Source organism: Leuresthes tenuis, unplaced genomic scaffold (assembly GCF_036924035.1).
Source record: "Leuresthes tenuis unplaced genomic scaffold, fLeuTen1.0.hap1 SCAF_8, whole genome shotgun sequence".
NCBI classification, from domain to species: domain Eukaryota; kingdom Metazoa; phylum Chordata; class Actinopteri; order Atheriniformes; family Atherinopsidae; genus Leuresthes; species Leuresthes tenuis.
In genome coordinates, this window is record NW_027325362.1 from 3,163,040 (window position 1) to 3,185,675 (window position 22,636).

The 22,636-nt window shown below is 41.8% G+C and overlaps 2 protein-coding genes across 2 annotated transcripts in view; one reads left to right on the top strand and one right to left on the bottom strand.

Moving 5' to 3' along the window:
* Positions 1-22,636, top strand: part of LOC140312732 (NLR family CARD domain-containing protein 3-like) — a 329,873-nt gene that overhangs the window by 146,662 nt on the left and 160,575 nt on the right. The window lies entirely within an intron of this gene.
* LOC140312736 (protein kinase C epsilon type-like) overlaps positions 1-22,636 on the bottom strand; it is an 85,815-nt gene that overhangs the window by 12,468 nt on the left and 50,711 nt on the right. Inside the window, exon 11 of the mRNA XM_072390527.1 lies at positions 11,565-11,719. Coding sequence (XP_072246628.1) covers positions 11,565-11,719 — 155 coding nt within the window. The remainder of the gene's footprint in view (positions 1-11,564; positions 11,720-22,636) is intronic.

Genomic DNA, 22,636 nt, shown 5'->3' on the forward strand with positions numbered 1-22,636 from the left:
CAGGCGACTCCCACAACATTAAACTGCATGCAGTAAAACGGCATATGAATTTAATGCATTACAGATTGGATTTAAATGGCCACTGACGTTAATCTTTGCATTACACATCACCTCGCTGGAGGTGGATTCAATATTAAGTGGCTGCAGGTGTTCAGCAGAGCTAATGGAAAGATATTTATTCATGTGAAAATGTTTTGTAGGATAAGATGTGGATGTCATGAACTAATAATCTGGGATGTCTCTGAAAATGTGAACAGTGTTACTGATGTTTAAGTCAGTAAATACACATTTTCTGCATTCTGCTTTGATTCTCCTCACAAATCTTTATGGCTGTCTAATAATGTGCTTTAGCCCTTGTGTAATCTACTGATATGAGTGCATGTTAGGGTGCTTCGAATGCTAATGAACAACGTGCTTTAAATGGAAATAAAAACATTTCTGAGTTTTCTAAAGAGGAACGATCAGTAAGGCTTACAGCCTTCAGCTTTTTCATATCCAGGCTCATTAGTTTAAAACAACACAAATTTAATTTACTAAAAAATCCTCTCTGGTGAAATCATAATGGGGCTTGGCCCTGTTATTGCTTTGCTGTCTCAAAACCACAATGATTCATAACTAATGTCATAACAGGTAGGGCAGCATTAAAGAATCAGCGTGAATATTCATGTTCGACCTTCGTTCAGGGGCCAGAGAAGGCTAACTATAAAAGGCAGGAAGGTCCTTTCTGGGTTACTGAGTCTCATTAGTTATGTCTAACTTTTAATTCTGCACTAAGTGGCATCTGTTCCATATATTGATGAAACCACGATAAAACTGTATAATGCATACTGCATTGTGTTAGGGCTGAAAAGGCCTGACAAGCACCTCAACCCGTACCCAACAACATGCTTCTGCCTGTAAGGTTAAAATCTTCTGCAACAATAAACTGGAAAGAGTGGTTTAGCCTGTTAAATCCAGATGAAACAGGCTGATGCCAAACACGCAGTCTGAGGTACGCACAGTACGAGTGGGGTTTGACAGCATTGTCACTTTGTTTGAGCACCTTACAGTGGATTTCTGCATCAGCCTCCCAGCTCAGAGTAAAATTATCCAACCCTGACATCTATATATTCACCCGAGGACGAGTCCAAATCATGCTGCATTCACTGTACCCTGAAAGTGGGAGATTAAAACTCCTTTATGCTTTCTTTTTCTTTGGTATTAACAGCAAATTCTCATTAGCATTTATAGTTAACTGAGAGACATAAGCTAATAATGGTCTAACAGGTCTTTGTCCACTAAAAATATCTCTTTCTTTATATTGTTCCCAGTGAGAAAAGGGACATTCTAATTTCTTATTGGTCATTGAATGCACCGTCAGCTGCTAAGTAATTTTAAAAACACCAATACTTCTTTTTCTTTGGTATTAACAGCAAATTCTCATTAGCATTTATACAGTTAACTGAGAGACATAAGCTAATAATGCTCTAACAGGTCTTTGTCCACTAAAAATATCTGACTTTCTTTATATTGTTCCCAGTGAGAAAAGGGACATTCTAATTTCTTATTGGTCATTGAATGCACCGTCAGCTGCTAAGCAATTTTAAAAACACCAATACTTGTGGTTATAAGCAACAGTTCTCACTGTTAGCCGCTAAAAACAAAACGGGAGGAGAACAGGTGAGGTGAAAAACACGCATTAATCCTTACAAAGAAGAATCCTGCACGGAAAATCTGGCTTCTGATGAGTTAAACTGGCCTAAAGTCCGCTGCAGAGGAAGCACATCCTCCACAACAACAACAACACGTCCTGACGGCAGCGGGGAAAGATTTTTGTGGAAATTCAGCATCAGTGTCACACAGTTCTGTCGCCAGGGGAATCACCTTTAAATGTGTTTATAGGAGCTTTAATAAGAAACTGTCAAAAAACAGAAGCTGCTCCGTCTGCAGGCGCACACACACACACTTTCACAGCCACACACACAAGGCAATCAGGCTCAATTGAGAGCATTTCCTGTGTTTCATGGTAATCTTGAGTGATTTTTCCATTGCGTCCTCAACGGCAGCCCCTGTGCTCTGTGACAGCTAACCCCGTCTCCCTTTCTCTTACCCCCATCCTTCCACCCCTCCATCCCCTCTTCTGAGTGACCAAATGTTCCAAACGCACATCTGTTAAAATATACAAACACAAGCTGCTGCCACTGGTATATTTATCTGTGAGAGGCGGATCACGTAAGATATGAAGAAGAGATTAAACTATCACGATTTTCATTTTTAAATTACAACAAGAATGAAACAATGGAAATTCAATCAAAGACAAATATCTTTACTTTTATCTTTAACAGATAAATCTGTTATAATATATCAAAGGAATAAGATACTGATCAAGTGTAACCACAGTACACAGTCCCCTGAGTCTGAGCACCAACCCTAAAAGTGTCCTTATTCCAAGCGACTGCCCCCTGTGGTTCGAGATTTACGCTCCGTTTTCCATTTCAGATGATGGTGGAAATTTAAGCAATTTAACACAGCCTCGTTTGTCAAACACCACCAAGAAATCCAATTCTGAACCAGTGAATGTGGTTTCCACAGGAGAAAATCCAGCTGAGGACATCAAATACCGACTAAACTGAGGCTAAGGCCGAAGATACTATGCTAACATGCATAAGACCAAGACAGGGTTCATGGTGGGGGTGTAGCGGTATCACAATTCTCACGATACGATACGAAACACGCCATTCAGCCAACGATTCAATATGATTTTATACGATTCGATTCAATTCGATACGATTTAATACACATAATTTTCTGAAAGATTTTAAAGGGACAGTGTGATTTAACATGAATCGTTGCTGATTGGACGGTGGTCCGTCCTTTGAAAAGGAAAGACAGACAAACGGAAACAAACAAACAAACAAACAAACAAACGTGTCTTCAGCGCACGCAGACTCATGTTTATGTTGTGAATATTACATCATCAACCTGCTTGTTTTATTTGCTAAATACCATAAACACAAATTAAAATTCTCTAATCACAAACCATCTTTTTAAATTTTTGAGAAGGAGCTCAAACAATAAATTACAACAATCCTACATTCCATAAACAGAAAAGTCATCAAAACCACTGAGATATGCACTTTATAAAATTTTTATGAACTAATTTATCACTGTTTTGTACAATGTGACCCCCCCCCGGCATTGTTTTGTATTACCGTATTTTTCTCACCATAAGGTCCATCTAAAAGCCTTAAATTGTCACAAAAATCGGCCGTGAGCCATAATCTGTCACGGTTACCGCCATTTTGATTTACCGCAGGGAGCACCGAGCATTCATCGGAGCATTAAGCCCCCTCCGCATCAGTCGCCGCTCGCCCTTCTCGCCGCTCACCGCCACGTTCACTTTAGCCGCGCCTCTTCGCTCTCGTACATTGGAAAATAATGGCAACTGGTCACTTCTGTCGCTCGCTTTGCTTCGGTGTGAATCCAGGCGGATCCCAGCCATTCGCTCTGAATCGCTCGTACTCAGCGATTGAATCGTGTCATCATTAAAGCTTCTGCCCATGTCCCAGTGAGTGTTCTTCAGTCTGAGATGTGTGATGCAGACCGATGTGCAGTTTATAAGTTTATAAAGTGTAAAAACGACTGACGATGTTGTTCTTGACCGTCGGACCATTTCCCGCTGACACAGGGACGTAAAACATGCACGACGTGTGCTGGCAGCGATAAACCAATCAGAGAACATTACATAATACGTACGTCTTATAATCAGGTGTGCCTTATGTATGGGTTAAGGTCAGAAATGGACCCCATAACTGAGGGTGAGCCTTACAATGCCCAAATATGGTATGTTAATGTTCTGTGTTTTTACTAATTGTAACGTCTGACTTTTCAATAAAGTTTTTTTTTTAAAATTGATACTCGTGGCTGAAAAATCGGCACTTTATCGTGAAACAAAATATCGATAAAATCGCTCAGCCCTAGTTCATGGGTGCATGTTTGAAGTGTCAGTGATCTCCCTTCTCATCCACTTTTAATGATGTCCTGTGTTGTCAAACTGAATTAGCTTTGAGCTTCAGGTGTTCTGCACATGTGCCACTCAGGTAAATCGACCCGTTATGCTAAATCTGTGTGAAGCAAAATCTTTTACTGGAGTAGAATTTCAACAGATTAATCAGCTTTGAAGGGTTATACGATTAATGGTGATTAAAGATCGTTTCCAGAGGAACAGCTGTGCACTTAGATCTCACCTCTGGTCAGCAGTGAGAGAAACAGCTTCATGTAAATAAGTACCGTCGGCTCATAAACTGCTTTCCAACAGTCACGTGCACATGGATTTGCAGATTTGTAAACTGTGTGCACAGATTTCCAGGCGACTCTTCTCTTTAAAGAACAAGGAAGGCTGTTGTGTGTGCAGGATTGCAGAGTTGTGACAGAGATGTTGTTTTCACGCATACGGCGAGGATTTAATCTGACCAATCAGGGGTTTGGTCCCATCACGGTTCACGATCTGCTCATGAACCGTCTATTTTCCAGAGATAGCGGACACAATAACCAAAGTCTGATAAGGTTTTGACATGAAGCAGCTTTTAAAAAGTCTAGAAATCAGGTTAGAATTATCAATAAGTGGAATTAAACAAGAGAGATTAATTAAGAATATGAATCAATGCAAACAAATACATTTGAGGTTTGACACTGAGTCTTAGCAACAATATCTATGTGACTGTTTTTGTGTTTACACAGACATACATCTGCCCCCAAACCAGTCCCAACCTGCTCTACCAACTGTATCGCCTCCAAACATCACCTCAGGCCACGTTTGGTCACATAGCAAAGCTGCAAAGAGGGGAACATGTGCTACATGTGGAGGGAGGGCTGATGGTGGCCAGAGGCTGGCAGGGGGAAAGCCGAGCATCAGAGGGGCGCCTGAGGAGAAGGAGGCGGGGAGCAGGAGAGCGTCAGAACATAATGTTCCCAAACACTTGTTGTTCATCTTCCTCTGGACAACAAAGTGGGTCAGGGACGAGAGACATAAGTGGAGAGAAAGAGGCAGTGAGGGGATCAGGTAGCTCGCTGATCTGAGCCGTCATGAATTGACACGCAGTGTGTGAGTGTTGTCCCTGGCAGGCACTGACAGAGTAATATTCACTATCAAAACAGCGTGACTGAGAAAACACTGTTGAAAGACAGAACCATTAATCTTACTGCTCCAGAATGCCAACTCCAGTCAGCCCATTTAAAACCTCAAAACTTAAATCAATTCCTTCAGGAGGTGAGCACAACAACCTTTACAAGATACTCCACCACAGCGGAATTCAACAGAAGCAGGACATAGAGTCATGTAAAGAAAAGAAACAGCAGTAAGTCCTCTTTCAGTTCTACGATGATGCGTATCAGAGGGGGTTATAATACCAGTCCTTACCAGGTCATAAAATTTCACTTTGTCATTATTTACTGAGGAAAAACTAAGTCAAAGTCCATGAATCGACCTCCTTCAGCTGCAGTAATGGTTTCCTGTGGGACGTTATCAGTCTCTCTCATGGTTCTGGAGGAATCTCGGCCCTCTTCTCTCCAGCGCTGCTTCAGCTCCTTGAGGTTTGCAGCATTGGTTTCTGCACAGCTCTCTTAAGGTCCCACCACAGCATCTCAGTCAGGCTGAGGTCTGGACTCTGACTGGACCGTTGCAACACCTTGATTCTTTTCTTTTTCCCACATTCTGCTGTAGATCTGCTGCTGTGTTTGGGATCTTTGTCCTGTTGATGAGCCAGTTTCAGCCCAGCTTTAGCTGTGGGACAGATGGCCTCACATTTGACTCTAGAATACTTTGGTATCCAGAGGAGTTCATGGTGGACTCAATGACTGCAAGGTGCCCAGGTCCTGTGGCTGCAGAACCAGCCCAGATCATCAGCCCTCCACCACCGTGCTTGACAGCTGGTATGAGGTGTTTGTGCTGATATGCTGTGTTTGGTTTCCTCCAAACGTGCTGCTGTGCATTAGGACCAAACATCTCCACTTTGCTCTGGTCTGTCCAAAGGACATTGTTCCAGAAGTCTGGTGCTTTGTTCAGATGCAGCTTTGTTGTCTGGATTCCTGCATTTAGCTTTTTGTTTACATCTTACAAAGTATCTCAACTGTTCTGGAAACAGGGTTTTCATCGATTCATCTTTAGTACCAGCACAAAATAAGCCTGAATCATTCCTCTCCTAAATATATTCATGTCTGGGCTTTCGAGTCACCTTTCTTTGCTCATGAGGTGTCTGATACTCTGAGACAGACTCAGGGTGGAGTATCTTTTAAAAACCGGATAATGAGGCCAAGAGCAACAGAAAACAAACAAAACAATAAAGCTCAGGGCTATAAGCTTTTAACTCCGTGATTGATTTGGATTTAATTGTGCCAACCACAAGAAAAACATACCGACTTGTACTGTTGAAATGTAATGACTGCAGACCCCCCCTCCTTTCATTAATAAAACCATTGTCACACAAACTGTGTGAAACAATGAGTCCTGGTCAGCAGGCACCAGAAGGACTGGATCCGCTGGTCTAAGATCACGTACCCAAAAACACTTCCGGATGTTTTCAGTGTTTTCATCACGTTTCACTTTGATGCAACAGCTTGTTTGTGTTCAGTTTTATCCATGTACACATCCTTTTGATTCATTTTCTCCACACTTTCTGCACATATATGACTCTACTGTACTCCGACTGACATTCGTCCAGAATCTTCAAGCATTTAGGCTCCAATATTCAGCTAATGTCTTAACAACCTGCAGTCAACACAAAGCTTTTCTGCTTAATTCGTTGGGCTGAAGCACTGCCTGATACTTTAAAAACCTGTCAAATATACAAGTAGAATAAAGTGAACTGTCTTATATCAAAAGTTCAACTCCACTTTGACAGAATTAATCAGCAAAGCCTCTTTTATCACTGAACGTTTGGCTTGTGAGCAACAACATATTGACACTAGAAGCTCTAAAAAGACACTCTGATGTGAGAAGTTGAGAAAATGTTAAAAAAAAGAGTTTAATTGTTTATTTAACAGACTCACGAAAGGTTGGACGAGAGGCAGAGAAACTTTCCAGAAGTGTTCTGGAAGATTCTACAATCAGGAAACTAAATGCAGGCAGGTGAGGGTGTCAGGATTGGATATAAAAGGAGCTTCTGCCACAGGCTTAATCTTTCCAAGGAAGTATGGGTTGTGGCTCAACACTTGGTGTCAAACTAGTAAAAAACAAGATTTCTCGGTGCAAGATTGCAAAGAACTTCAATATTTACAGAGAAGAGTAATGTGAAGAGACTCAGGGAGTCTGGGGAAGTCTCAGAGTGGAAAGGCCAAGGACAGAAAGCACGGAGCTGAGCTCGGAGCCCTCAGGCAGCACTGCAGGAGAAGCCATCAGGCCACCATGATCAATACAGCCACATGCCACAGCCAATGCCAGTTTGGCTTTTTTAAAACGTTATATCACATCTTTGATGGACAATAAACAAAATGAGACTTTATTAAATCTTCTGGGTGCAATGTAGCAACAGAAGAAGAATCCAATAAGTGAACATATTTCATGTGTTATCATTACGACTCAACACTTTCTGAACAGATGATTTTGAGTTTTAATCACCAGAAAAAAGGGAAGCATTCATAAGAATCCCAAGAAACACATTTAACTCGATTTAAACGACTGAAACTACAAAAGCCATCAGTTTCAGGAAGAACGAGCGGTGCAGAAGAGGCATTTACCATCCTCTGTTCCATGTAACTGATCTTTCAGCCTCACTTAGCTTCTGTGTGTTTGCACACGAGGATTTCACCCCAGTATTTTGTATATTCATGGCTTTTAAGGGAAGGCAGTGCACACAGCGAAGTGCACGCAGCACTGAGATAAACAGACACACCTCATGTGTATGCAGTGTTTGTTATGCGATAGCTCATTTCAACATTTCAGTTTAACAAACACGCAGCACGAAAGAAACAATGGAACCGGCCAATTAAGCTTCTCTGGAACTTCTCACATTAGCACTCGTCTGGGGGCCGACTTTAGACATCAACTAGGTCAAAGGTGAATGCAGTCTGGTGAAAAAAACCTTTCAGCAGCTTTATTTAGCTAATTCTAAGTCTCAGACTGACTTTAGATGATATTTAACACTTTAAATTGGCTGTAAACCATCTACTGTCTGTGCTGAAAATGGCAAGTAGGTTAAAGACTGTTTCATAAAAGCATAAAATACAGACTTCTATCTTAAAATGATTGAACCAATTTAATAAATCCACTTAAGATTGATTGTCTTTTTTGTTCATTCATTAAAACTGAACTTTTTATGACTCTTAATTAACACCAGTCCTAGTCCATGTGTGTGGAACTAAATGGATTAGATGTGATCAGGAAAAGCAAGCAGCTGTCTATATGAGGTCTCACAGCTGATGGTTGAGTCAGAGTGAAAAAACAAAAGCCATTAGGTTGAGATAACTGTCCATGGTTGATCTAAAGAGGATCTCTGCAGCCTCCATTGTTCTGCATCCTTTAATCTGGCAACTAAACTAAGTACTCAAGGGGAAAGAGCTGCGGTCAGAGAGGCCACCAACAAGTAGATGGTCACAGTGAAGGAAATCCAGTTACTTTATGGAGATAGGACCGCCAAAACCCTGCAGCACGCCACCAATTAGCTTCTCCTGACTGACAATCACTTTACAGGCGGTGAGGAAAAGACTCCTGAATGAGTCTCAGATCATCAAAACCACCTCATTAATGCCTTTAATGTGAAGGAATCCAGAGCAATCCTGACTGAGTGAGCAGGAGTTTACACTGAGGATGACGACCTGAAGCGTAACATAAGGAAAAATCAATGGAACCAGATTCTACACATGAAAGCAGCTCCCATCCAACATGGTGGACATTTTGCAGAAGAAAGGTGCACCAAGCTTATGGTTGTCTTTCCTGCCAAAGATACTTTAACCTAAGTTACTTTACAGAATGTTATTTAAATAAAGAACATTCTTAGAGAAAGTGAGGACAATTTAAGCAGATGACGGCCCTTTAACAAACATCTGGAGACGTCAGTTTGGTCTCAGAGCATGAAGCCAGATTAGATTAAATGGTGTTGCACACACACACACACACACACACACACACAGGTTGCATGATGGGAAAATCCAAACACCTAATTAAGCTTCACATTCAACAAAGAAGAAATCCCTTTTCTTCCATCCCAGATGTTTCTGGAGCAAAAAGCCTCCAGCCATCACAATGGTGTTATGATTCGAAATGTGCGCTGCTTTTGTAGGACTCGGGGTATGTTTGCTATTGGTTGACAATGATATTATGACTGAAGGGTTCAACGCAGACAGATAATACCTGAAGCAGCAGGACAGTGAGGCAAGCTCGACCCACTGATGCACACAGAGAACCTCCAGGGTCACAAGCTTTGAGTTTCATAACCAAAGACAATATTTAGAAATGTGTTTCATTGTAATCGAACACAAGAGCAAACCGAGAGCACCCGACAACAAACATCCCTTTGTCTTCAGATTAGCTCCTCTGTCAGTCAATTTCCTGAAAGATTCAAACAGGAGCGTTACAGTCTGACTGCTCTGAGCGTCGCACAAGTTCCAACTGTCAACTTCCATCACGTTCAGTCTCACTCAGTAACAGAGAAATGCACAGAAAGTAGCAGAGAAATGCACAGAAAGTAACAGAAATGCACAGAAAGTAACAGAAATGCACAGAAAATAACAGAAATGCACAGAAAGTAACAGAAAGTAACAGAAATGCACAGAAAGTAATAGAAATGCACAGAAAGTAACAGAGAAATGCACAGAAAGTAACAGAGAAATGCACAGAAAGTAGCAGAAATGCACAGAAAATAACAGAGAAATGCACAGAAAGTAACAGAGAAATGCACAGAAAGTAACAGAAATGCACAGAAAGTAACAGAAATGCCCAGAAAGTAACAGAAATGCACAGAAAGTAACAGAGAAATGCACCTAAAGTAGCAGAGAAATGCACATAAAGTAACAGAGAAATGCACAGAAAGTAGCAGAAATGCACAGAAAATAACAGAGAAATGCACAGAAAGTAATGGAGAAATGCACAGAAAGTAACGGAGAAATGCACAGAAAGTAACAGAAATGCCCAGAAAGTAACAGAGAAATGCACAGAAAGTAATGGAGAAATGCACAGAAAGTAATGGAGAAATGCACAGAAAGTAACGGAGAAATGCACAGAAAGTAACAGAAATGCACAGAAAGTAACAGAAATGCCCAGAAAGTAACAGAAATGCACAGAAAGTAACAGAGAAATGCACAGAAAGTAATGGAGAAATGCACAGAAAGTAATGGAGAAATGCACAGAAAGTAACGGAGAAATGCACAGAAAGTAACAGAAATGCACAGAAAGTAACAGAAATGCCCAGAAAGTAACAGAAATGCACAGAAAGTAATGGAGAAATGCACAGAAAGTAACGGAGAAATGCACAGAAAGTAATGGAGAAATGCACAGAAAGTAATGGAGAAATGCACAGAAAGTAACAGAAATGCACAGAAAGTAACAGAAATGCACAGAAAGTAACGGAAATGCCCAGAAAGTAACAGAAATGCACAGAAAGTAATGGAGAAATGCCCAGAAAGTAACAGAAATGCACAGAAAGTAATGGAGAAATGCACAGAAAGTAACAGAGAAATGCACAGAAAGTAGCAGAGAAATGCACAGAAAATAACAGAGAAATGCACAGAAAATAACAGAGAAATGCACAGAAAGTAGCAGAAATGAACAGAAAGTAACAGAGAAATGCACAGAAAGTAACAGAGAAATGCAAACGTCGATGAATCGCTGCAGCCCGACTGCCTATCAGCAAATAAAGTTGATCCTTTACATCAGGATACATTTAAAAGTTTTAACGTTGAAAACACCACTCGAGGCCTCGGTGTCTTGGATATGACTTTATACTGTTTCCTTATTCTGTGAATGATAACCTGGATAATCTGGCCCCGCCCACATGTCAGCAGATATATATATATATATATATATATATATATATATATATAAATAAATAATCAGTCACCAATGACAGCAGAATATTTGACTCAACAGCGAACTGACTCACTGACACCAACACATCAAAACAGAAGCCGGAAGATAAACAAAACCCAACTCTTCATGACTGAAAGCACAAGCAATCGCACAAATGTGAGTCTCAAGCAAAAGGAGAAAAGACTCGTCATTCAGAATGTGAAACACATTTAGTATCTTTATGTGTGGCAGCTGGAATGTGTGCGTCAGATAAATACTGAAAATATTAAGGAGGATTGTCTGAACTCTAAAGATTATTTTCATCTTAAATCTTGTTTAAGTTTACAGTCCACTTCTACATTAAAGTTTATTTAGTTTTTCCAGGAATTGTCTTATATGTCCTGTAATGGAGACCCGTATCTCAGCTGGAGGCACTAAATCAAATAAGCATCACGTCCGAGCTTCACAGTATATCAAATGGTTATAGAAGGAGGGCAAAAGGGGCAGGAAAACTCCTGAAGCGGGAGGCCTGAGTGCCTTGGTGTGCTTTGCCTGTTGACATGTCAAACACTGCGAGTGTGGTTACCGATAAACAACGCCATGGCGGTGCAGGAACATCAGAGCCGACGTGACTTCAGCGGCGTAGAAACGAGACCGCGCCTCGTCAAACTTCCTCGATCGCTGAATCTGAAACATCAGGTCGCCTCCGTTAACGTACTCCATCACGAAGAACAAGCGATCCTGTGGAGGGAGGCGGAAACAGACAGTCAGCCACCTGAAAACGTCTCATCTGGGAGAAGGAATGGCAACCTCTAGAATAATCATGTAAATGTAGTTTATTTATTTATTTATCCATTTCGGTACCAAAGTGCTTTACAGCAGATAATAAATAAAGAAAAGAATAAGTACAAAACAATAAAATAACAGTAAAAGCAATGAAATACAGCAAAATTGAATAATATAGAAGTGTCACCATACTACTGGGTATTAAAAGCCATCTTGAAATAAATATGTTTTTAGCCCTGATTTAAAGAGGCCCAGGTCAGAAATAAGATGCATCTCGGGGGGGAGCTTATTCCAGAGCCTGGGGGCAGCAGCAGAAAAGGCTCGGTCACCCCAGGGCTTGTATTTGGACCTGAACACTTCCAGCAAAAGTTGATTTGTTGACCTCAGAGCTCTGCCAGGGTTACAGTTAAAAGCTCAGATAAATACGATGGGGTGAGGTTGTTAGGAGCTTTAAAACCAAACTTTAAAAGTTTAAAATCAGTTCTATGAAGGACAGGAAGCCAATGAAGGGAGTTAAGAACAGGAGTGATGTGCATTCATCTGTTAGTGTTGGTTAAAAGACGGGCAGCAGCAGCATTTTGCACCAGTTGAAGGCGACTGAGAGAAGTCTGGGAGACATAAAGTGCATTGCAGTCGTCTAACCTGGAACTTATTAGGGCATGGAGGCTTTCTCAAGGTCGTGACGGCTTAAAAACATTTTAACTTCGGCCAGGAGACGCAGCTGGAGAAAACTAGTCCTGACAACATTGTTAATTTGTTTGTCAAACCTCAGATGACTGTCAAAGGTCAAAGGTCACCCCCAGATTTCTGACGGTTGAACTAAGGTGCTAAAGTCAGCCGTCACAGTTTCCCCAAACACAATACATTCAGTTTTGTCATCATTTAAATGTAGAAAATTTTGGGCCAACCATTGCTTAATGTCAGCAATACAATCAAACAAAGAACATTGTGTACTGTTACTATTTACTATTATAATGATTAAAAGAATGTAATAATAAAATAAGAAATGCACGCATATCAACAAAGTAAAGAAAACTTAAAGTAAATATAAGAGTGTTTCTCTTGATTTGAAACAAGAATTCAAGCTATAAGATCCTCTGATAACAGACTTTATGAAATACAAGCTTAAGCAATACTTAAAGAGGCGTTATGGACGGACTTCTCTTAGTGTGAAAGAAAACAAACTCATTTGTGACACACACCAACTGTCCCCAACTCTTTTCCTGCCACACACACTCAGAAAACACCGACTCCCGTATCCAACGCCCTCTGAGCTCTATTCTCTCAGTACTGACAAATCTCTGGGAGAAAACAGCCCCTTCCTGAATTCCAGCTCGCTTTCTTCATATAGGAAATAAGTGGTAGAGAGAGAGTGTGTGTGTGTGTGTGCTTAGGATGCTGCTGTGATATAAACAGCAGCATATATAAAGAGACACAGAGGAGCCTGTCAGAGTCGATGTGTGAGCCTTCAGGCGGCTAAGATGAGAGATACTGTGAGGTTATGCAAGCACAGACTGTACATTTGTTTTCTTGTGGCAGCCTCAGTGTATTTAGACTTCATTAGAGGAAAGATCCACGCTGTTAGGTACATTTAAAGTTTGTAAAACCTTCAGAGGGGCTCGAGAAGGGTGGGAACAGATTCAGAGATCGAAGTCTAAGGCTGACCCTGCCTTTACACTCTGAATTTGTCCTAAAAACACTTTTGAACTTGACATCAGCTGTTATTGTGAAGATTATTGTTAAGATATGCAGATATGCGTCCCACAAACCGATCCGTTTAACAAAGAGACCACCAAACAGCAGGAGCATGTTGATGCAGGAGCATGTTGATGCCCTCGGGTTAGGCTGCTGCTGCAGGGCTCAAACTGGAGCAGAACTCACTGCAGCCCAGTGCCACCTCCTGTATCTCATCCCAAGTCCCGCACAACTGCTCTCGGACACTTTTCCACGCAAAGCACATCAATGCAGAAGTGCTTTGTCTCTTTTCTTTGGCTTCTTTGGTGTCAAAGGCTCGGTACCGTCTCCAGCTTTAGAGAAGTTCTCTTTACAGAAGCAGCAGCAGCAGCTCAAGTCGCCGTTCATATTTCCTGAAGTGTCGTTGTGATTTAACCTGCATCTCTGTCCTGGAAAGTTTCAGTCTGAGTAGTTCTAAAGGCCAAGAGCTTCTGTGAAAGTGACAGAGTGGGCTGTGGTGTGCTTTAGTGGTTTATTGCACAACCAGAGGTTCCACTTTTACAATATCTACATATCAGTGCATCAAAAGACACCAAATATTTGTGATTCTTCTGGATAAATACTAAAGTGAGTGAAACATCCCCGTCTTCCCTCCACTGCAGCTGCTCTGTGAAACATGCTCCACTTTTCCTTCTCTGGACTCACAGCTGCTCCTCTACCTCCTTCATTATTCAAAATGAACAGAAATCCAGTTACTCCACTCGGTGTTAATTGGTTTTGCTTCTGAAAGATCAACAGTTTAAAAAGATCAACCAAGAAGAGGCCGAATGTGTCTGTAAACCACCATTAGAGGTTGAAACGTGTCTATATTTAACACCCCAAAGAAAACACAGGCTTTACGGGAGAGATTGAGGACAACATTCATTCAAAGAACCCCAAATCTGCAGCAGAATACAAGGCCTTTCATAAGGCTGGTTGAAGGAGAGACGACTTCTGTCCAGAAGTGGCTTCAGGGGTCAAAGTTGAGACTGCAGCGGAGGTGATTACTGCTCTGAATCCATGTCTGGATGGAGGGCAGAGGGAGTATGATGGAACATGCACTTTCTCTCTGATTTCACTGTGCCTGCGTGCTTTTTAAAGGACAAAATGGTGTGAAACCCCAAAGATGAAGCGGGTTGGGACATATCCCTGGGCCTCATCCTCAGTATCATGGTCTGCTGCCGGCTTTGGCCACGTTCTTCGTTTCAGTGACTCGATGCTCGCTTTGTCAGTCATTTTAAACAGTTTCTTTGTTTGGTTAGTTTCACTTCCTGTTTTAATTAGCTCAGCTTGCTTTCCTTGTGCTTTTTGTTTAATTCTGTTCTTGTAATAAACCTGGTTCCAGTTACTTGTTGACACACATCTGCATTACATAACTCACTCCATTCCCCAGTTTGGGTGCTTATATACGCACATTTTTCCTTTGTTCTCTGCCTAATCTTTACGCTCCTACTGGTATGTTGTCCGCCGGTTCACCCCAGCTCAGCTTCTTGTTCAGTTCACTGTTCATTTTCATGTATTTTGGATGTTTGTTTGGACTGTTTTGTATTTCCTGCTGTGCAGCATTTTTGTTATGTAAGTCTCATTAAAGCTGTCCGTCTCCTGCCGGCTTTCTGCATTTGGGCCCTCCCTCAATCGCAACTTCTTTAAAAAACTGTACATAGCAGGTTTCTGAAAGTAATTTAGATGATTAGGACGTTATTTCCAGGGCTTTGGTACATTTGGCACATTTCATCTGGACTTTTGTCAGATAAAGTCTCCCAAAAATCATTGAAAGCTATTTTAATATATTTTCTTCTACTTTAGAAGAGACATTAGGTAAGTGTGCAGATTCATCGAGAAAAAAGTTTAAATAACATAACAATACTCTTTAAAAAAACGAGTATGAATTAGTCTATAAAAAGCATTCAAAACAAGAGAAGATTTATATATTTTAACTACTGAAAATGCAGTTTGTTCAAGGCTGAATTCCACATAATACATTTCAATAATCGGCTTTCAGCCTACACTTTAAGCTGTTTTCTATAAAAATATTTATAAAGTTAAGGAGAGTTTTAAGGATGAACTGAGCCGAACCAACAAGAACCTTATGGACCAGACATAAATCTGTCTCTACAAGCAGGTATAGCATTTATCTGGGAAGTCTTTTTGAACACTTACTCACGATAAAGAGTTTCAGATTAATAAAAAAAAGAAAACAAACTGAGGTGCGTAATGTGTAAAAATATGCTCGAAGTCAAGCAGGGATTAAAAAAGGCTGAATTAAACCACAATCTGGTGTTAAAGTGGCCTTGAAATGCTTTTAAGCTATGGAGAAACTGTCACTCAACATGTGGAAAATCGCTAAAGACAAGTCCCAGACGCTCCTCTGCAGGTACTGACTCATCAGGTACTGACTCATCAGCTTCGTACGGCTGATTTCCCTGTATTCTTCTGCTCATTTCGAAGCTGACCTCAGACTCTTTTCTTTCCTCTGCTATCAGCTCAAAGGGGCCTCAGGATTGCGTCTTACATAACCGGCCGACGGTCCATCGCAGACAGAATTCTTTTCTACCTCTCCTCCTCCTGAAAGAGACTTTAAACAGGATGTTGAAATAGTTTGTTTAAATGTACCCAGAGTCCCGGCTGGTCCCACCCAATCAAACATGAATAAACATTTCCTGGCTGTAATTACAAATGTACAGATACTGGCTTCCCACTGCTAACACACACACACACATTCGATGTTATATAGGCACACAGCCAGCTGATCCACAACCAAATGCAGACAATAACGTCTTGATTGTTATCTGACTTCTGTGTGAGTGTGTGTGTGTGTGTGTGTGTGTGGTGCCCTCTCAGTGCCACCCTGCTGTGATGTATGTCGGCCAAGTCTGAACTTGCTCCTTATATAAGCCCAAACCTTAAAACCATCACACACACACTCAACAAGTACGAACAGGATACATTAAGAGCCTGTGTTTTTATTCTAAATCTGAGAATTCATTTCAACATGAGAAACATCTCAACTGTAATGACAGCGGATGTCCCGATCAAGATTTTCAGTCCCAGATAAACGATCCAAGTCATTTAAGATCGAGAATCTGCCGAAACAGAGTCTAAATCTGGCACTTGTATTTTTCTGGAAGAAGAAAAGCAACATTAGTCTTATTTTATCATCAAGCACTGTGCAAAAGTCTTGAGCCACGCTTTCATTTCTCTACACACTGCCAGAAAAAGGGGAAACGTGCTCCTAAAGGCTGCAGAAAGCAGTCAGAGAGATACCTGTTCGCAGAAGTTTGAGCCTTTTGCCCTCAGGCCGTCGTTTTAGGGCTCCTATAAGGAGGACTAAAAGACTTCAGCTTTCATTCATTCCCACTGCAGTTTATTTACTTAAAGGCGAGTAGCCCCTGGATTGCTCATGTTCCTTTGCACAGTTAAACATTTGCACTTTTTGTAATTCTTGGTAGTAGTTCCCATTTTTGGGAGGAGCTCTGGTGTATGCTCTGTGTGTTTGGTGCTTCTTATATTGTGTTGTTTTTATTATTGACTTTTAATTGGGTTTTATTCATACTGCCAATATTATCACTGTGTATCTTTTCTTTTGTGTGCTCCTGCTGCAACATTAATTCCCCTTCAAGGGACAATAAAGAGAAATTGAGGGAGGGAAGACAACTGAAGGACAAACTTTCGTCAAGCAATCACTGACTGAGAATGTGGCGCCAAATAAAGCAACCACCTGAGCCCGGACTGAAGTAGTATAAAAAGCCAAAATTAACGATAAGTTTATGTGGTTTTTAGGCACGTCAGCCTTCCACCCTTTTCCTCCAAACTGAGAGTGCTCTGACTGCTGTCTGTCAGGTAAGACTCTGACCACTCATAGGTGTTTCTCAGTGGCTGATGGCCGCTCCTCTTTTCTACAGCAGACATGTGGACAGGGTCCGGACACAAGTCTTTAACGACTCTGTATGAGCATGGCTGATGTAGAACAACAGACACTGAGAGTTGAGGTGTACGCAGTGACCCGATACTGATTAGTAAAAAAAAAAAAAAAACAAACACCTTAATTAGGATCCTGATCCATCACTTGAGATGGGATTCCGCCATTCCTTATAAAGTAGTCCGGTAGTTTGTAGCTGTAGTCAGATTTGTAATATGGCCTCAAACCATGGTGATGCCGATCCATACTACCGATGGCGGTGATGCCGATCCATACTACCGATGGCGGTGATGCCGATCCATACTGCCGATGGCGGTGATGTCGATTCATACTGCCGATGGCGGTGATGCCGATCCATTCTGCCGATCGCGGTGATGCCGATCCATCGCGGTGATGCCGATCCATACTGCCGATCGCGGTGATGCCGATCCATTCTGCTGATGGCGGTGATGCCGATCCAATCTGCCGATGGCGGTGATGCCGATCCATTCTGCCGATCCATACTGCCGATCGCGGTGATGTCGATCCATTCTGCCGATCCATTCTGCCGATCGCGGTGATGTCGATCCATTCTGCCGATCCATTCTGCCGATGGCGGTGATGCCGATCCATACTGCCGATCGCGGTGATGTCGATCCATTCTGCCGATCCATTCTGCCGATTGCGGTGATGCCGATCCATTCTGCCGATTGCGGTGATGCCGATCCATACTACCGATCGCGGTGATGTCGATCCGTGATGCCGATCCATTCTGCCGATTGCGGTGATGCCGATCCATTCTGCCGATTGCGGTGATGCCGATCCATTCTGCCGATTGCGGTGATGTCGATCCATACTGCTGATGGCGGTGATGTCGGTCCATACTGCCCATCGCGGTGATGCCGATCCATACTACCGATGGCGGTGACGAAAGCGGCGTGTGTAAGTACGCTTGTTTGTTACCGAATGAGGCAGAGGAGGCGCCGCTGTCATGTCTGAGCCCATTAGACCAGTGTTTGGGGCTGAGTTCTGGGTTTGTTCTAAGTGAAACTGAATTAAATTTTTCTTTTTTGGTGGTAGAAACTGTCTCGTATCAGCAGTAAGACCTGATACACATTTCTGTCCATTAAGCCGTTTCCCTTCTTTTTTCAGCAGTAAGGTGGAGAAGTTGGAGAGTTGGTGGCCATTTGGATGATGAAGAGGCACCTAACATACCTCCAAGATAAAAAAATGAGTGGTTGGGTACAAGTGGTCCAATTTAGTGGACTTTCATTATTTCTGATTAAGTTATAGAGAGAGAGAAAGAAAACTTATACTGTTCCTAAAGTACGGTGACAGTTGTTTGATTTACACCCTTTAATCACATACATTTCCATGTAACCACAGCTCCTCTAACTTCTGCTGCCCTGAGGTACTGTATCTGCCTGCAACAGCTGTAAAGATACCTCATTTTTCACCAGGCAGAGTAGGATGTGCCGTCTGGTGATTTCCATTCATGTCACCACAAAGTTGATGGACCTGCAGAACCAGTGTCATTCTTGATTCTAATTTATTTTTGATCAGATAGAAGTAAAAATGTACAACACACACAGAAAAGTCCCTCAAATCCATCTCTGACCAAGTAAAAAGACATTTTTATTATTTTGCAAGTGTCTCTTATCAGTAGAACGGCCTTGTTACTGAGGCTCATCAGGTGGAGGTTACAAAAATGAACTTAAAGACTTAAGGGATTAAAAAAAAGAAGGTTTATCTGAATAAATAAGGATGAGGTAATAATTACATAGCATGTATGCAGCGATACAAAGTCTCAAAGCTTGTCTTTAGCTTGTAAGAGTCCCAGCCTGCTTCTCCTCACCTGAAAATATGAAAACGCTTCACAAAGATGCTATAAAATCATTCATTATCATCAGTCAAGGCGGGGAACAAGAAAAAAATAACATAACAAGGCGGTTTGAACTTTTGTCCGTGTACAAAAACAAAAAAAGTGAATTGCTGCCCTATTTTCCTCGGAACATTACGAGCCATTACCGTTTGGCTGCTGGCCATTACCACACAGCGGCGAGCAGTGCAGATCCACCGAGTGATTTCACTCAGCAGAACCTGGAGACCCAGTTTGTTTGTGGCTTATTTCACATCTTCACACAATCCGATCACTTTACAAATAACGCAACAGAGAAACTAACAATCACAAGACTGTTTTTAATCCATCTCTTACCGGTTTTTGTGCACTGTACCTTTAAGAGTCTGTGGTGCTTTCTTACTGATGGCAACAGGAAATGGTAATAATTGGAGGACAGTGTGTTGAGTGAGTGTGTGGCCCTGGAACTTCATCATAACAACTGAATTAAGTGAATTAACTGAACTAAGAGTTGCTAAAAACAGTAAAAATGTTTGTTTCCATTTGTATTAGAGTTACATCAGTGACAGAATCACAGTGATTTTATAGGAGGGTGGGACTGTTGGGGGTAAATGTAGTGTACAGAACTCACAATCGGCATTTAGACCCACAAACCGAAGTGATTTTACAAGAAATTGTACTTTTCATGAGCAGTTAAAGGAGCTGCTTCGTTTATGTTTCAGGGAATATAGCAAATTAAAGTATTACTATGAGGCTATGTATACTTTGTATGGCGTAGTAACATATAGCAGAACAAACTGCAACCACCTGATCACCCCCCAGCTACCCTCAAACTACGGTGGCCCAGACAATGCAAAATGCCCATTGTTCATCCATCCATTATCTGCCACTTCTCCGGGGTTCGGGTCGCGGGGGCAGCAGCTTTAACAGGGAAACCCAGACTGTCCCTGTCCCCGGCCACTTCCTCCAGCTCCTCCGGGGGGACCCCGAGGCGTTCCCAGGCCAGCCGAGAGACATAGTCTCTCCAACGTGTCCTGGGTCTTCCCCGGGTCTCCTCCAGTGGGACGTGCCCGGAACACCTCACCAGGGAGGCGTCCAGGAGGCATCCTAACCAGATGCCACCTCATCTGAGGCAGCAGTTCTACTCCGAGCCCCTCCTGGATGACTGAGCTTCTCACCCCATCTCTAAGGGAGGCCCAGACACCCTGCTGAGGAAGCCCATTTCGGCCGCTTGTATCCGCGATCTCGTTCTTTCGTCTCTACCCACAGCTCGTGACCATAGGTGAGGATGGGAACGTAGATTGACCAGTAAATCGAGAGCTTCGCCTTCTGGCTCAGCTCCTTCTTCACAACGACGGGTCGGTGCGGTGGTGCTTAGCTTTTTTTCACACAGATGAACATGTTTAAATATTTAGATTGAATGAATATAATAGAAACCAGCACACGGCTCAGAAGGCTGAATCTAGCTCATGAAACCATCATGACTTGCAGGAAACAATCACTGACATAGTATTTCATGGGAGAAGGTGAACAGAAGGTGAACAAATTTCAGATGTGATATATGATTCAAACCGAGGTTTGGGAAGAAAAACATCTGCTTCACCTCATAACTTCTCACAGCAGACTTCTGCTCAGATCGGCAGGCTTTGAGGAGGGTTCCTCTATTCATCTCCTTCAGAAGTGTCCTCTAAATATTTCAAACTACGCTGAAGTCATTGTTTGCATTTTCTTTTATTCTGATTCAATAGTCAGACATTTAATGGGTGATTCATGCAAAGTATCTCTGTGTGAACTACAATATGTTATCCAGCTGAAGTTCCAGAAAGAGTAGTCAGTGAAAGTCCTCGTTTGTTGATCCGGTACCTCTAAGCTTCATTTGAAACACCCAACAGCATCTATTTGCTTCCACATGTAAACATGTTTCCTGTAGAAACAGAAGCTGGAGAGGTCGACTTAAGACTTAAAGGGGAACTCCGGTATTTTTAAACCTAGAGCTTATTTATGGCATGAAATCTACTCACAGTTTGATGAAAGTCGGCGTCCTTCGGAAGCTATTTAGATAACTTGCGATCCATATAACTCTCCTATAGCTGCAAGTAGCCACATAACAGCAGCTATGAGCTAACAGAGCTATAGCACACGTTCATTCATTCATTCTTCTTAAAGTATTGGTGAAATAAAGACAGATAATGCCTTATTTAGAGGCTCTAAGCCCCGTTCACTCCATTATATGGATCTGGAGTTACCTAAATATCTTCTAAAAAGGACGCCGACTTTCACCAAACTGTTCTCTGTGAGTAGATGAACGTATTTCATGCCAGAAATAAGGTCCAGGTTTAAAAATACCAGAGTTCCCCTTTAATATCTCGATTTTTTTTTTTTTTTTTAGGAAAAACACATTTTTGAGACAGATACTGGCACATATGGGGGGTGGGGGGGTGTAGTTCAAGAAAGATCATATAGAAATAATTAAAATAGTATCATATAGAAAATATATATATAATAATATATAGAAATATTCAAATAGTCAAATTTAATGTCATGGACAACAGAAAATATTGTTGATTTAATTCAACATGTACGATGAAAGCAGTGTGTGTGTGTGTGTGTGTGTGTGAGTGTGTGTGTGTGTGTGTGTGTGTGTGTGTGTGTGTAGGCAGGAACAAAACAAAGGACGCACACCTTTAAGTATAAAAAGTGAAGAGAGGAGTCTTCACAGAACAGAACTATGTGGGTAAAGTAAATAACGTGTCGTCAGTTTCTTCAAAAACAGCCCATATAACACCACAAATGATTTCTATAAATGTTCTCTGATCCCCCACCTCTATGGTGGTTCTGTTCGTAAAGGTTAGGGTCTAAAGAACACATTATGTCAATAAGGGTCCTTTCAAGTATGAAATTACAAAATAGTTTTTGCATGCCCGACCTGCAACCCAAAAAGCAGCGATCATAACTCCACTAACGACAAAAACAACTCTCCATGAATCAGGACTGACACATTTGGCTGGGAAAGTGCACCTAAACGTGTGTGTGTGTGTGTGCTTGATACACAAGTGACTCTATTGTTTTCCCACACTAAATTTACCCTCACTGTTGATCTTCATGATGTCTGACAGATGTTAGATGTAAGCTAAGGGCACTGCTGGTTCTCCAACATACTATCATCTTACCACTCCGTTATGTAACAACAAATGACACCACATGATCCTCGATGGAACAGACCTGCAGAGAAGTCATGAAGAACTGTGGTTTTTCTAAGGTTTTCTAACCTGTAAAGGACGTATTCTGAGGTTTTTACATCGCTTAGCAACAGAGGAGCGATCTGATGACACTGTTCATTCATACGTGTGTGCACTGTTTGTACGTGTTGCATGTGAGGACTGACTGAGGACACGAGTTAGAG